Raw genomic sequence first — 16,051 nt, forward strand, 5'->3', positions numbered from 1 at the left:
GTACCAGAGATGGGGACATGAGTCACTGTGACTTGGACTCGAGTCGACTCGAGTCGCTGTTTTGATGACTTGTGACTTGACAAAAAATGAAAAAACTTGAGACTCGACTTGGACTTGGAAGTTTAAGACTCGGGACTTGACTTGAGACACGATGACTTGAATGACTTCAGTGTTATTTAGTTTATGTTTTCAGTTTGAATATGAAATTAATAATACATTTAAAAAAAATAATATCGATAACACGGTAGGGGCGCAGGCGTGCCCTCTCTACGTACCTAACGTGTTTATTGGAGAATCACGCCCCTTTACATCAGACATGCACAAACATGTCAGCAGGAGCGGTAGCGGTACCGCGAGTCATCACCTTCGGCTTTATGACGGCAAAAGACGGACAGCGCAGTGCAAGATATGCAACAGAAACATTTCAGACAGCCAGACGACAACTTCAAACTTTTTCCGTCATTTGAAGAGCCATTCTGCCCAGTAAGTGCTTTTCATTTATCTAAATAGGTGTGTATATATAGCTTTAATGCAATGAATATGATGATGAAACTGAATTAAGCAAATATGATTTAATATGGAGCAAGTTAATAAATAAAAACTACAGTTAAGCCTCAAAGAACTTTTTTTTTTTACCATATACTATGTTGCATGTTGCATGTCTGTCAGACCATACAGTACATCCCATTCATATTTTTGCTTTTGTTTTGTTTTTGTTTGCAACAATAAGGTGACTTGACTTGGACTTGACTTTACCTATTTAAGGACTTGACTTGGCATAATCTGTGACTTGACTTGACTTGGCCAAGATAAAAATGACTTGGGACTTACTTGAGACTTTAAGGTTAAGACTTGAGACTTACTTGAGACTTGCACATGTGTGACTTGGTCCCATCTCTGGCTAGTACGCACCCCTGCCTCACCCGAGTATTGACTGGAATGAAGTCAGAGGTGGTGCCGCCGTACTTAACAGCACTTTCCGTGTCGGAGTGTAGAGCCAAGATGGGATGGACAAGCTGCGGGGGGACACCGCATAAACCCAGAAGTCTCCACATAGCATCTCTACTGACTGAGTCGAATGCCTTCTTGAAATCGATAGAGGCTGCAAGCAGCTTTCTATCGAATTCTCGAAAGCGCTCGGTGAGGACACGAAGCGCGAAGATGCGGTCTACGGTTGATCTTTTTGGTGTGAAACCAGACTGCTCAGGGCGCTGGTGGTCTAAGAGGTGCTGACGTATCCTGTTTAGAAGTACCCGGGCGAAGACTTTGCCTGGCACCAAGAGAAGGGTAACCCCTCGGTGGTTGTTACACTCCTGGATGTCACCCTTCCACTTCCAGATAGGGACGACAACGCCCCTTTTCCAGTCGGTTGGGATGAGCCCCGAGCTCCATACGGAGCAAATAAGCGTGTGCAACCACCGGAGGGCTTTGAGCATCTCTGCACAGACACTGCAGATTCCCGGAGCCTTTCCATCCCTCAGCTGGCCCAGAGCCTTTCGGACTTCCTCAAGGGTAGGCACATCAATGCTGAGAGGTGGGTTAGGCACCAGGTTCTGGATGCCTACAGCAGAGAGCTCGCAACATGGAGGTTCGGCCTGATACAACTCCTCGAAGTACTCGGCCCAGCGCTTCAGCCCATCTTCTTCCAAGAGGACACTGCCATCAGCCGCGAGGACCGTCGAGCTGCGCAAACGCAGCCCGAACAAGCGGAGTTCTCGAATCGCCTCGTAAGCCGGGCGAGCGTCACTTTTACCCAAGTGAAGCTCGACCGCCTCACAGAGATCTCAAACCCGCCCCTCATGGTCCCGACCAGCAGCTCGAATGGCGTCTCGCCTCAGTTCCCTGTAGCAACCGGTTCTGCCATCGAGTCTTGCCTTGCGGCACTCGTCGATTATGTCCATCGTCTCCTGGGAAAGGGCACTCCGACGATTCCTAGGGATCTCTGGAATGCTATCGCTGGCAGTCGCCGGGACTGCGTCTCTGAAGCCCTCCCACAGTGCCTGCGGGTCCTCCGTTGCGCCCAGCCCACCAAGCCTCCCAGCCAAGTTCCCGGCATACGCGTCCGCTACGCCAGGCTCCTGCAGTCGACCGACGTCCAGCCGAATCCGGCCGGGCGCCGCTCTCCTCAGAGCTCGAAGGCGTAGTTTCAGCGTTGCCACAAGAAGCCTGTGGTCTGTGTTGAAGAACTGTCCACTCCGGAACACCCTGCAGTTCTGCAGCAGGGTCCAGCGACCGTCCACAAGTACATGGTCAATCTCCTTCCTGACCAGGCCGGTATTTGAATACCAGGTCCAACGCCTCTGGAATCATGATCCACCAACTCTCAAACCATGACTCCTGGCAAAGTCAAGCATCATGGTGGAGCTGGTGTCACGTTCAGCATTGGAGAAATTTCCAGAGCCGTGAGGACCGACACATGCCTCGTAGCCGTCCTTGCAGGTACCAGCGACAGCATTTAAGTCCCCAAGAACAATCAGCGTGTCCCTCCCAGGAACAGCGTCCACAACCGAGCTGAGTTCATCGTAGAAGTCTTCCTTCGCAGACAGCCCACTCGTCCTGGTGGGAGCGTACACTGCGACAAACGACACTACGGCCAACGAGTGTGCGAGCTGTAGTGGCATAATACACTCCGAGACCGACGTGACCTCCTTTATCTGTGACGCCACCCGGTCGGCCACCGCAATTGCCACTCCCCCTTTGTGCTGACCGTCGAGTTGACCAGACCAGTGGTACGTGTATCCACCTGCCCTGATCTCGCCAGAACCCGGCCGCTTCACTTCAGAGAAAGCAGCCACCGCGATGCCCAGCCGAGCGAGCTCCGCCAACAAGGCGGGCACGCGGGAGTCATCCTGGAGTGAGAGTACGCTCCAGGCGGCCACCTGGACCGAACGCCTCAGGTTCAATCGAGGGTTTCGCAATTGGGTGAGCGACACCTCTGTACGTACCACCGCAACGCGAGGCCGCGCCCATACCGACCCGGTTGCTTCGGGGTTTACCCTCAATCGGGCTGCGGGGGTCCCAAGGGCTTTGCCCCGCCGCCTTCATACGGCGCCATATTTTGGCGTCAGGGGTACTTCCCCGGAGCGGGTTTCTAGTATGATTTCGTCGACGTTCTGTTGCGGGAGAAATTTAAGGGGGTGGGGGTGCAATCTTTCCATTAAAATGAGTGGCCCGAGGAAAAGAAAGGTGGACACTGAGTGCCGAGTGTTAAAAAAAGAGTGGACAATTTGGCTCGACTGACGTGTGTGAGCAGACGTTCAGCCACATGAACGTCAACAAAGCCCGTCACAGATCGGGTCAGTGGACGATACGGTCAACATGGGACTGCACTACATTCTGCGCCACCTAGACACCCCAGGGACGTACGCCAGGATCCTGTTTGTGGACTTCAGATCGGCGTTCAACACCATCGTTCCCGACATCCTCCACCAGAAGCTCATCCAGCTCATGGTGCCTGCCTCCACCTGTCAGTGGATCACCAGCTTCCTGACCAACAGGAGACAGCATGTGAGGCTGGGGACTATCACATCCGACACCCGGACCACCAGCACTGGCGCCCCCCAGGGGTGCGTCCTCTCCCCACTGCTCTTCTGTCTCTACACCAATAATTGCTCCTCAGGCGACTCTTCTGTGAAGCTTCTGAAGTATGCAGATGACACCAATCTCATCGGACTGATCTGGGACGGTGACGAGACTGCGTACAGACAGGAGGTGGAGCGGCTGGTCCACTGGTGCAGCCAAAACCACCTGGAGCTGAACCCGCTCAAGACCATGGAGATGACAGTGGACTTCAGGAGAGACCCTTCACCCCTCACTATCCTCGGTAATGCTATTCCCTCCACAGACACCTTCAAGTTCCTGGGATCCACAAGCTCTCGGGACCTGAAATGGACCGGCCACATAGACTGTCCGGAAGAAGGCCCAGCAGAGGCTGTACTTTCTGAGACAGCTCAGGAAGTTCAACCTGCCACAGGAGCTGCTGAAGACCTTCTACACTGCAATCATCCAGTCTATCCTCTGCACCTCCATTACTATCTGGTTTGGATCGGCCACCAAACAAGACAAGCACAGACTGCAACGTACAATCAGGACTTTACCTCATGGACATGCAGTACCTTATATTCTATGCGCCTTTTAATCTGGTGCACCCTTCTATGAAATAATTTCTAAAACTGAAAATTCAATGAAGGTGTGGTTTATAATCCAGTGCATTTTATAGTGCAGAAAATACGGTAGCTATCATCTGCAACGTGATCAGACCCCATCCCACTCCACCACCACACCTCAGTCCAACAATTTCTTACAAATTGATGCATAATAATTTCAATTTGTTTGTTATGCCATCTTGACGAATCCCAAGTTTGTTCCTCTAGAACAGGGGTGGCCAACCAGTCAGAGATTAAGAGCCACATTTTTTACTGTTACCGCAAAGAGCCACATCATACACATGAGCACACATGAACTAACCCCCCCCCCCGGCTGCTTGGTTTTAAATGGGCCACATTTTTTACTGCGTTACCGCAAAGAGCCACGTCATACACATGAGCACACATGAACTAAACCCCCCCCTCCCCCCGGCTGCTCGGTTTTAAATGGCCCACGTTTTCCCTGCTATTTTGAGAATGAAATTGACACGAATTGTTTCCTCGAATGGGTTTGCCCCTCCGCCTTTGCGGGATTTCACCTCATGCGCATGCGCGTTTGACGAAAATACCATATTGAACTCAAGCGAAGCAAACGCGCAGCGTTTGACGAAAATACCATGTTGAACTCAAGCGAAGCAAACGCGCAGCGTTTGACGAAAATACCATATTGAACTCAAGCGAAGCGAACGCAGAAAAAAAAACACACAAACGATATCAACGTCAAGGAGCCGCATGAAACCAGGCAAGGAGCCGCATACGGCTCGCAAGCCGAGGGTTGGCCATCCCTGCTCGAGAACGTTATCAGTCACTTCATCCTTACATCATAGTTTACTACCCTTCTTTACACATTTCCCTGTAGATTAGAAAATAAATGTTGCCCATATAAAGTATTGAAAGTGTACTGTGTGTGTTTGATATTAGCCTATGGTTCTATTCCACTTCGTGCCTTGTGGCACATAAGGCCTTCACAGAGCGCTTCCACTTGTCACGGTCAGCTGCTGCAGTCCTCGCTTCGGACCATGACTTCCATCCTGCTTCTTTCCTTTCTTTCTCAACAGTATGCCTCCAGGTCGTCTTCAGTCTTCCTTTCCTTCTTTTTCCTTCTGGTGCCCAGGTCATGGCTGTGTTGCAGTCGTTGTGGTCCTGCCGTAGTATGTGTCCAATCATTTTCCATCTACGCATCCTAACTTCTTCACTCAACGGCTCCATTTCAGCTCTTTCTAGTACGTATTTAGTGCTGAGGTGGTCTTGCCAATGTATGGGGAGTATTCTTCGTAGGCATCAGTTGTGGAACACATCAATTGCCTTGCTGTCCCCTTTATTCATTTTCCACGTGTCACATCCATACAGCAGTACTGGCACTACTAGCGTCTTATAAAGCTTTAGCTTGGTTCTTCTTGAGATGTCATTGGAGCTCCAGGTCTTTTTAAGTTTGATAAATGCACCTCTTGCTTTTGACAGCCTATTCTTCAGATTTCATACCGCCACCCTCTTTACATACTAGCCTATAATTAAGAATAAATCAGTTCAGACAATGGATGGGTGGCTCTATGAGTATAGCAAACCTTACAGAAGGTTTCTCACTTCATCAGCAACTAGAGAATAAATTGGCGTGGTACCCCTTTGAACAATATAAATCATAAACTGTAAATATAAATTATGTTCTTCAATGGAGTGATATTTGTTACAAACAGGAGATGCTCGTGAACCTTTTGTTTCTAAAGCCCCTAATCCCACTGAGCTGTAAACAATCGCGAGTTGTTATCAGGGCTCGTTCAAGGTCGCTAATGTTCGCCTGTACTTTTCTTGTTGGTAGGGAATTTTGAAAGTGTTCATAAATTCCTTGCGACAAGAAAAATCCTTAAAATTGTTGAAGAAAGTGTGGTGATGATCGGAGCAACATTTGAAAACTTAAAGAAACCCTGACCAACTCGGACATGAACTCTCAATTTGTGACCTTTGCCAAACGTCAACACTCAAAAATGTTTGCCCCTCAGTGGAATAGGGGCAAGCTTGTATTAATGAAGTGAAACATTCTTCCCTATGGACCCCTTTCTGTTCTACATCATCAAAAGCTGCACGCGCATCATTGGTGCAAAAAAAACGCGGGAGACACACGTGTTGATCTGATTTGTATTTTTTTTTGTGTGGCGTTGTTATAATTTTTGAATAGTTTCACACAACATGTTGAACTGTTTTGTGTGTGCAAATGTATGAATCAGAGTGGAACTGGGTTAATATTTTTCTCAATTCCAAAACGACAAAGACGATTTCAAAACCACCAAAGAAAACAGTGGCTGCAAACTATTAATCACAGACTGGACTGAAGACCTAATGGTGTTTCCGGTGGTCATTTCATATCTCATATCTGGTATATTATCATAGCCATTTGGTTTGGCTTAACTTCTGTTTTGAAATGTTAAGTGGTCAGAAATTGTACACTCGCTAGGTTTTTACTACGAGTGATAACTAGTAACTGGTAGCTAATTAATTCAGCTCTGATGAGCATCCGTGCACACTAGCTCCATCTAATTTAAGATTTTAATTTGTTTGGATTGTTGTATGTGATGTTTACATTTGCCATTTTGCCCTGAGCATCCTAGAACATCTCAGCAACTCAAAAGTTGTCCTACATTGCTATCCCACGGAGATTACCATCACAACAATATGAGGCGATTATCAGTTCCCTGTATATATAACAAGCAATAAAAATGGACCAGCGACATTACTCACCCTGCCATGCTGATTTTGAAAATACTTTTTCGCAGGTGACTGTACAATACATGTGGAGTTGCTTGGTAGTGTTTACGTGAGGACACAGTTCTCCTTTTTGGCCCAAGCGGGGATGCAGTTTCCTCTCTAGTGTGAACAGTAGTAGGTTTCTACACTAAAAAAGATCTAGCCAGTTTGTAACATTTTCCGCCCACTCTATAAAAAATGCATTATTCTCATCCTGATCCTGCTGTGGTAAATATTCAGAGATCAACAGTGTGCAAAATAGTATTGAACTTTTATTAATTTAAACACCTGTTCAGCCAACCACCCTATGTGTCTCAGGTGAGGCTGTGTGGCGATGGTAGAGGCTCCCAAGTAAGCATTTATGTGAGCCAGCGTCTGTGGGAGCAGGGCAGCAATGTTGGTGTGGATGGCAGTGAACCAGGAGTTGGCAGTGGGGGCATCTTTACAACGAAGTACCACTGTGTGCAGTCCATCTGGGGAATGGAGCTCCAACAGTCTGAAAATGAAGAAAGGCAAAATAAATGATCTGGTGTCATACGGAAACCTTCTATCTCCAAATCCATAAACTTAGGGAGCCAAAAGAGGACCCCCCCCCCTAAAAAAAAATTTTTTGTTAATTCATTTACCATATTTTCCAGACTATAGTCGCTCCGGAGTATAAGTCACACCAGCCATAAAATGCATAATAAAAACGAAAAAGACATATACAAGTCACACCGGAGTATAAGTCGCAATTTTGGGATACATTTATTTGATAAAACCCAACACCAAGAACAGACATGTCATCTTGAAAGGCAATTTAAAATAAAAATACAATAGGCAACAACAGGCTGAAGGTACGGTATGCTAACGCTACATACACACATAAAAAAGGAACTGAGAATGTGTCTGACGTAACATATTAGAGTTATAGATTTCAAGATTCAAGAGTTTTTATTCGCCATGTTTGAGTGTGCCAAACAAGGAATTTAACACACCCTCTGTTCAACATATAGGTGACTAACAACACTCAGGACATGTGAATAATGGCAAAAACAGTGTAGACAAATTCAAAAGGTGTGAAGAGCAGGATGTTATTGCACAGTAATGCCTCTGAGACTCTATGAGTGGTGTGAGTTCATCAGAGCAACAGCCTGGGGGAAGAAGCTGTCTCGGTGTCTGCTGGTTTTGGCGTACCGAGCTCTATAACGCCGTCCGGAGGGGAGTAGTTCAAACAGACTGCAACCTGGGTGAGAAGGGTCTGTAGAGATGTTCCTTGCACGTTTCCTGGTCCTGGACAGGTACAAGTCTTGGATAGATGGAAGGTTGATTCCAATGATCTTTTCTGCAGTCATTTATTCAAATAACCATAGCATAAATAACATGCTAACAAGTTTATCGAACCATCCACGTCACTCCAAATCATTAAATCCAATAAAATCTTCATCCTCTGTGTCACTTATAAACAACGCCGCTAACCTCAGAAGCAGAAGATGCAGCGCTTCCTCTTCTATGTGGTTTACTTCAGACTCATCGTCAGTTGCAATTCCAATTATTCCACAGGCCTAGAGCGCCCTGATGCGGTTTAATGTGAAAATAACACGTGAAATGATATAATGTGTTAATAATTTCATACATAAGTCGCTCCTGAGTATAAGTCGCACCCCCAAACTATGAAAAAAACTGCAACTTATAGTCCGGAAAATACGGTCCATTGCATCATCAAAGTAAGCGAGCCATTTTCAACACTTAATATGAGTCAATACATTGTAACATTAACATGCTCACAGGGGAACTAACCAATCATATCGAATTGTGAAAAACAATAGGAAATTGACCTAATTTAGAAATAAGAGGTTTAGGAGGAGGGAAAAAAGTCAGTTGTTGAGGGGTCTCCCAGCTAAACTTTAAAAATGACTTCCTTAAATACCACAATGTTATTTGTCGGAGCACCGTGCAATTGTACGCCAGTGAAGATGGTTCTGGATCAAATAATGAGCGATTCCAAGCCCAAAGTAAGTGCCACATCAATTTGCCCAGCCACCTGGGCAAATACGGCTACAAACGCTACCAAACAAGCTAAAATGGCTGCTAGTAGCTCTGAAGGTAATGGCTCTTCAGTGGTCTCCCTAGATCAGGGGTGGGCAAACTTTTTGACTCGCGGGCCGAACTGGGTTCTAAATTTGGACCGGAGGGCCGAACCAGGAGCAGATGGACGTAGTGTTTGTGTGAAGTAATATAAGCGACCTGTAAAGGTCATTGCATAAAAGATTTTGGCCTTTAGTAGGTAGTAAAGCATGGATATTCCAAACAAGTTTTTTGAAAACAAATGCATTTATTAACAGCATTAAAAAAAAAAAAATCACTAAAAAACTGCTATCAGTGATTCTCATAAAATACAACACTATTATTATGAATAACAGTCTCCATCACTTCAGTGCCTGCAGGTCAGATTAATGAAAAATGTTTATCTTATGAGATCACATCAAACAGCAAACATTCTGACCAAATATATCATCTTGAAGAATCAGTGAAAGCATACATCCAAATAAAGTAATCAAAACGGCAACACGGTGAGGGGTATCTGCAGAGGCGTAGCCAGGAATTTTTCCAGTAGGGGCGCACGCCCACAGGAAAAAAAATCGAACATCACCCACGACGTTCGCTGATCGCTAAAACAACATCCGGGTCCGGGAGGCAAACGGTGAATGGATAACATCGCGCACATAGAATAGCGCAAGCACATTCGCGCATGACCGAAAGAAAAAAACGGCAAGAAAATGAAGAATCGAAAAAGCTTGATTTTTTTTTTTTTTTTTTTTTTTTTTTTTTTTCAACCGGGGCGCAGGGAGTCCTAACCGGGGCGCCGCCCCGGCTCGCCCCGGCTTGGCTACGCCTCTGGGTATCTGAAAATCAGAGCAGTTTTAACTCACCTGGTAACAGAGGTGAGGAAACGGGAAACACTTCCTTAAAGTAAGCCTTAAGAACTTTACAGGTTAAGATTAGTCGCAAACAGGTGGTGGTGCATCAATGTCCTTGAGCATCCTGCATTGTTTGAAAATGAGAATGGTCGCTAGTTTCAATCCCTGCTATGTGTACAAATCATATTCAAAATGCATTTTTTTTATAACAAACTTGAGAGCCTCCCCTTCATTTTCAGTGGGAACAGTGTTGTTGGTCTCCCTTTTTTGCTAGTGCATCATAGTCTGGAGTAAAATTTGTTGTGGCAATTCTTAGGAGAGATCCGTTTACCTCGATCTGTGACGGGTTGATGTGGCTGAACGTCACGTCGCGTACGTCGAGCCAAATTGGCCACTCTTTTAACATTCGGCACTCACTTTTCTTCGGGCCACTCATTTTAATGGAAGGATTCCAGGGGAAGGTTTGTGGGTGGCTTTAGCGTAAAACTGTATCTGAAAGCTCAGCGAGCGAATTACAAGAATGCTGTCGTCACAGCCCACGCTCTAAATTCGGGACTGATACAAATAGAGCGCGAGTGCGCCATGTCCGTACTACTGAGTACGTAAGTACACGCACTTGTGAGTGTGCACCGAGCTTTCTGACACGGCTTCCAGTAGTAAATGCGCAGGCGAGCGGTTCCCCATCTACTGGGGAAACGCAGTCATTGCAGGCAAAATGACAAAAAAAAAAGTTTAATAATACAATTAATTCAGGGTTGGCGGGCCGGATTAAACGGTCCCGTGGGCCGGATGTGGCCCGCGGGCCGTAGTTTGCCCACCCCTGCCCTAGATGCTTTATCCATGAGTCTACTTGTTGCTGAATTACCATAACTGTTATTTGTAGGTGCACCGCGTAATGTTACGACAGTGAAGATGGTTTTGGATCAAATGATGAGCGAGTCCAAGCCCAAAGTAAGCGCCACATCAACTTGCCCAGCCACCTGGGCAAAAACGGCTATGAACGGTAGCAAACAAGCCAAAATCGCTGCTAGTAGCTCTGAGGATAAGGGCTGTCTCCCCGGATGCTCTATCCATGAGTCTACTCGTTGCTGAACTGGATAAACAAGGACTTTCGCTCACGGAGGACATGACGTTGCTGATCCAAGATTCCGCGAGGCAGTGAATAGCTTTAATGGCCGCCTCATGGTGACGGAAACTTTGACTGGAAATAACTCGAGGACGAAGACAAAAGTGGAACAAATCGAGGCTCTTAATAAAGTGTAACAAGATTGTCTTGAAGACTGAGAATCGTTCGGAGGGTCAAGCTTCAGAAAATTAATGTTCCAGAGGGGAGTGAAAAAGGCCAGGATCCAATCAATTTTATAACAGAGTTGCTCATGGAAATCCTCAGCGCTGAAGTACTCCCCAATTCTCCGGCGGTAGAGAGAGCACAGCACTCTCTAGTCCGTAAACTGGGGCCGGGAATAAAGCCTAGACCTTTTGTGGTCTGTTTTCACCATTTCCAAGTGAGGAAACGCTGGGCCCTGCAAAATGACCTGAAATTCGGTGACGTCGTGCTTTGTGTGTTAACGATTTCCAAAGGTCGAGCGGTCACCTTAGCAGCCCAGTGTCTTTTGTTAAGCAATTGCCTTTTTTCAGCATTTCTTGAAGCCAATTCAAAGTCAAAGTCAAAGTCAGCTTTATTGTCAATCCCTTCATATGTCAAGACACACAAAGAAACCGAAATTCCGTTTCCTCCATCCCTCGGTGACGAGACATACAAGTAGGCGACACAAAACAAAAACAAGAAGGCACAAACCATAAATAATAAATAATAAATAAAATAAAATGAGCGATGAATAAATAACAGACCAATAACCCATTAAATAAGAGGGGCAAAACCGAGCCAGTGCGCATACAGCAAGAACAGGACGTTACGCTGAAAGGGGGAGCGAGTTCAGGATCCTAACAGCCTGGAGTACGAAGCTGTTGGAAAGTCTGGTGGTGCGGGAGCGCAGGCTCCTGTACCGCCTCCCAGAGGGCAGAAGTTCAAACAAAGAGTGAGCGGGGTGACTCACATCACTCACGATCTTGGTCGCCTTGCGGGTGAGATGGGAGGTGTAAATGTCCTTCAAGGAGGGGAGAGAAGCACCAATAGTCTTACTAGCCGTTTTCACTATGCGCTGCAGGGCCTTCAAGTCGTGGTCAGTGCAGCTGCCACCCCAGACAGCAATACAGCTGGAGAGGACGCTCTCAATGGTGCCGCGGTAAAAAGTAGTCATGACGGCCGGAGGAGCCCCCGCTCGCCTGAGTTTCCGAAGGAAGTACAGGCGGCGCTGGGCCTTCTTCGCCAGCGACGCGGTGTTGGTGGACCAGGAGAGATCCTCACTGATGTGCACCCCCAGGAACCTGGCGCTGCTCACTCTCTCCACCACAGCACCGTCGATGGTCAGCGGCAGGTGTTGGGCGTGACCCTTCCGGAAGTCAACAACAATCTCCTTGGTCTTGTCGACGTTCAGCAGGAGGTTGTTGTCCCTGCACCACGCGGTCAGAAGGTCAACCTCCAGCCTGTATTGAGTCTCGTCTCCCTTGGTGATGAGACCCACCAGAGTCGTGTCGTCAGCAAACTTCACTATGCGGTTGCCGCTGCAGGTGGCAGCGCAGTCATGCGTCAGGAGGGTGAAGAGCAGCGGACTGAGCACGCAGCCTTGGGGGGCACCTGTGCTCAGCGTGATGCTGGCGGAGATCTTGTCGCCAACACGTACCACCTGTGGCCTCTCTCTCATGTGCATATTTGAGTCTTTTCTTTAAAGTAAAAAAAAAGTAAAAAACATGTCAAGACACACAAAGAGATCGAAATTACGTTCCCACTATCCCACGGTGACAAGACATAGTACACAATATACATACAAGTAAACAACACAAAAACTAAAAACAAGAAGGCACAAACAATGAATAAATAAGAGTGATGAATAAATAATAAATAAACAAATAACATAATAAATATGAGGAGCAAAAATGGAGCAAGTGTGCATACAGCAGACAGTCAGAATACAGCGCAAAAGTACAGGACGCTACGCAGAAGGGGGGAGAGTTCAGGATCCTAACAGCCTGGAGTATGAAGCTGTTGGTGAGCCAGGTGGTGCGGGAGCGCAGGTTGTTATAACCCTAACCCTAACCTCTTCCCAGAGGGCAGAAGATCAAACAAAGAGTGAGCGGGATGACTCACATCACTCACAATCGTGGTCGCCTTGCGGGTGAGATGGGAGGTGTAAATCACCTACATACTGCGAATGTGTCTTTGAATTGTGACCTTGTGAACTTAATCCAAAACATAGATCAATGGGGAGACGTAGCTCTGCCATATATAAGGAGAAACGGAGTTTCGCCATTCACGTCATTTTTTGTACAATTATGAGCATGCACCAAAGGTCTCACATATTTCCTCCACTTCTCTTTTTTTTCTCATCTAGGGTTCCTAAGAGGTCGAGAAGAGTCCAGTTGAACCTTTCCACAGGATTTCCCCTTGGGTGGTAAGGTGTAGTGCAGGGGTCGGCAACCCGCGGCTCCAGAGCCGCATGTGGCTCTTTAGCCCCCCCTTAGCGGCTCCCTGGAGCTTTTGCAAAAATGCGTGAAAATGGAAAAATATGTTTTTTGTTGTTGTTGGTTTTTTTAAAATATGGTTTTTCGATGTTATTCATGACACAAACATTCTTATGCTGTAAAAATGTATGTAGTTGTAAATATATTAAAATGCCGAATTTCAGAATGGCGTCAAACAGCCAAATTGCGTCATAGCCTGCGACACAGCACAGGTGAGTTGTTAACAAAGGGGTGTGAGAGAGTGATGGGCCATGGATTCAAAAGTCAAACAGAGAAAGATTGCTGATGAGAAACAGTGGGTTTAAGAAAGACCGGACTGAACCATTTGCTTTCATTGCCAATGCCGAAGGATTGCCTGCATGTTTGATTTGCAATGAGAAGTTGTCAAATCACAAGAAGAGCAATTTGGAGCGACATTTTCAGCTAAAGCATGCTAAATTTGCTGCCGATCACCCAGTTGGAACTGAAAAGAAAGGTGCAATTGCAGTGCTGGTGGAGAAATTGGAGGACCGAAAAAACGGTTTCAAGAAGTGGATTGCATCTCCAAACTCTACTACTGCTGCAAGTTTTGTTGCAGCCCGGGAGATAATAAAGTTCGGAAAACCATTCGCCGATGGTGAGTACATGAAGGATTCATTCATTAAACTACCAGAGTGCCTATTTTCGGACTTCAAAAACAAAACCGAGATCATTTAGAAAATTAAAGACATGCCTCTCTCTGCAAAAACAGTGAAGGAAAGGGTAATTAAAATGGCAAACAACATCAGCAAATCAAGGGCATCATTTCAGCTCCAGTTTTCTCAATGGCCTGGGACGAGTCGTGTGACGTGACCGATGTCGAACAGACAGCTCTGCTATGCAACGATGCAGGTACGTGAACTCTAATGGGCCGCAACAAAACACAAGACATTAATATTGTAATGGAAGTTCGGCTAAACTTGAAGTAGCAATAGGCCTATCGTACATCAGTAGTCACGTGGTGCGTAATTCTCTCCAGGATGCGCTGCAGGGAAAATAAACATTTAATCGTGAATGTTCATTTTGTATTTGTAGCCTCCTTAATTATTTTAATAGTTGGCATGCATACAGCTTATGTATTGACAGTCTATGTTGCCTTATAAAAGGCTTTTAGATTTTTGCGGCTCCAGACAGGTATGTATGTTGTTGTTTTTTTGGGCCAATATGGCTCTTGAACATTTTGGGTTGCTGACCCCTGGTGTAGTGCATGACTTGGAGATTCCAGCAAGCTTACAAAGCTCCACTACAAACTCCGACTCAAAACAAGCTCCTTGACCACTATGCAGTCTGCGAGGAAAACCGATGATGAAATTCTCCCACAATACTGTGGCAGATTAATCTCTTGTCAGATATGCCTGGGCATACTTCCTGTAATAATCAGTCACCACCAGTACATTTCTGGTGTCTCTTCATTCGGGCTCTAATGACAGAAAGTCAACACAAATTAACTCAAGTGGACCGTCAACTTTAATGTTGACAATCTTGGATGCAATCTGAACCCTAACCTTGCGTCTCACGCATCTTTCACAGCTTTTACATTTGTCTTTGATATATTTTGCTAGCCTGTGCCAATAGAACCTTGCTCTTGCTAGTTCCAATGTTCCTCCAATGCCCAAATGGCCTACCTCATCATGAACAGCTTGAAAAGCTTTCTCTCTGTGACTATTAGGCATGACAATTTGGTGAAAAACCTTTGCCCTCTTATTGAAGACTTTACGGTGCAACACTCCATCCACCAAGATCAACTTGGAACTCTCGTGAAAGGAGCGCTACTTCGGACTCATCAGTCTCCAGATCAATGTCTTGGTGTCAATTTCAGTTCCAAGGATTTCAATGATACGTGCCAAGAACCCATCTCGCCCCTGCAGCCTATGCCAGTCCTCCATAGACATCTCTGGCAAAGAAGAATGTCCAAACACTGGATCTTCCAAATCATCTGGAACCGCACCTTCATCACACAACAAGGTTTCAACGGCTGCTATTTCACTGTCGACATGCCGTGTTTCCTTTGGTGAAGCTATATGAACATTGGCAACATGACACATGCAAAGAGCGTTCACTGTCTCCATCCATCCATCCATTTTCTGTACCGCTTTGTCCCCTGTCAAACGCGCACTTTATTAAAGTGGCACCGGCTCCCCGGTAACGGGCTCAATAAGCCGGGAGTGAAGGGACTAGTCCGTAGCTGACCACCCGCGTTAAATTAATTCTATTAGAATCAATCTAATTTCTATACGACGCCAACCCCTCTAAAGCCATTCGACGCGCGAGCCGAGTAACTCGATTCGAGGCAAGTCGTCGATATGACCGCGCCGTAATGATGGCTCCCTTCGGTTGTTTGATGCTGGTATTACTTTACGGATATTTTTTAGGTGCCTTTGTTAAGGCCTCAGGGATTCGTTTGTCTAGCGCACCCTAGCACTAGTTTTGTCGAAATAACTTTTGATATGGCCCCGCTCTACTGGGTTTGAGGAAGTAACGAGCCTACTTCCCTTTTTTCGGAAGAAAGTCCCATTTGCAGAAGTATGGCAATGATAGTGTTTGAGAATGAATTTAATGCATTAAATCACAAATTCTAACATGATATACTTAAACACTTAACCGTGAGAGTGCTTCCACCAATTCGATTGTTTCCAACAAAATAATATTTTACTTAATACGATTTAA

At 46.1% G+C, this 16,051-nt stretch overlaps 2 protein-coding genes across 2 annotated transcripts in view; one reads left to right on the plus strand and one right to left on the minus strand.

Moving 5' to 3' along the window:
- exoc3l1 (exocyst complex component 3-like 1) overlaps positions 1–16,051 on the plus strand; it is a 490,744-nt gene that overhangs the window by 349,824 nt on the left and 124,869 nt on the right. The window lies entirely within an intron of this gene.
- The window catches only part of sntb2 (syntrophin, beta 2), a 73,975-nt gene that overhangs the window by 28,190 nt on the left and 29,734 nt on the right, over positions 1–16,051 (minus strand). Inside the window, exon 3 of the mRNA XM_037253601.1 lies at positions 7,173–7,380. Within this exon, the coding sequence (XP_037109496.1) occupies positions 7,173–7,380 (208 nt within the window). The remainder of the gene's footprint in view (positions 1–7,172; positions 7,381–16,051) is intronic.

This window comes from Syngnathus acus, chromosome 6 (assembly GCF_901709675.1).
Source record: "Syngnathus acus chromosome 6, fSynAcu1.2, whole genome shotgun sequence".
Classification (NCBI taxonomy): Eukaryota; Metazoa; Chordata; class Actinopteri; order Syngnathiformes; family Syngnathidae; genus Syngnathus; species Syngnathus acus.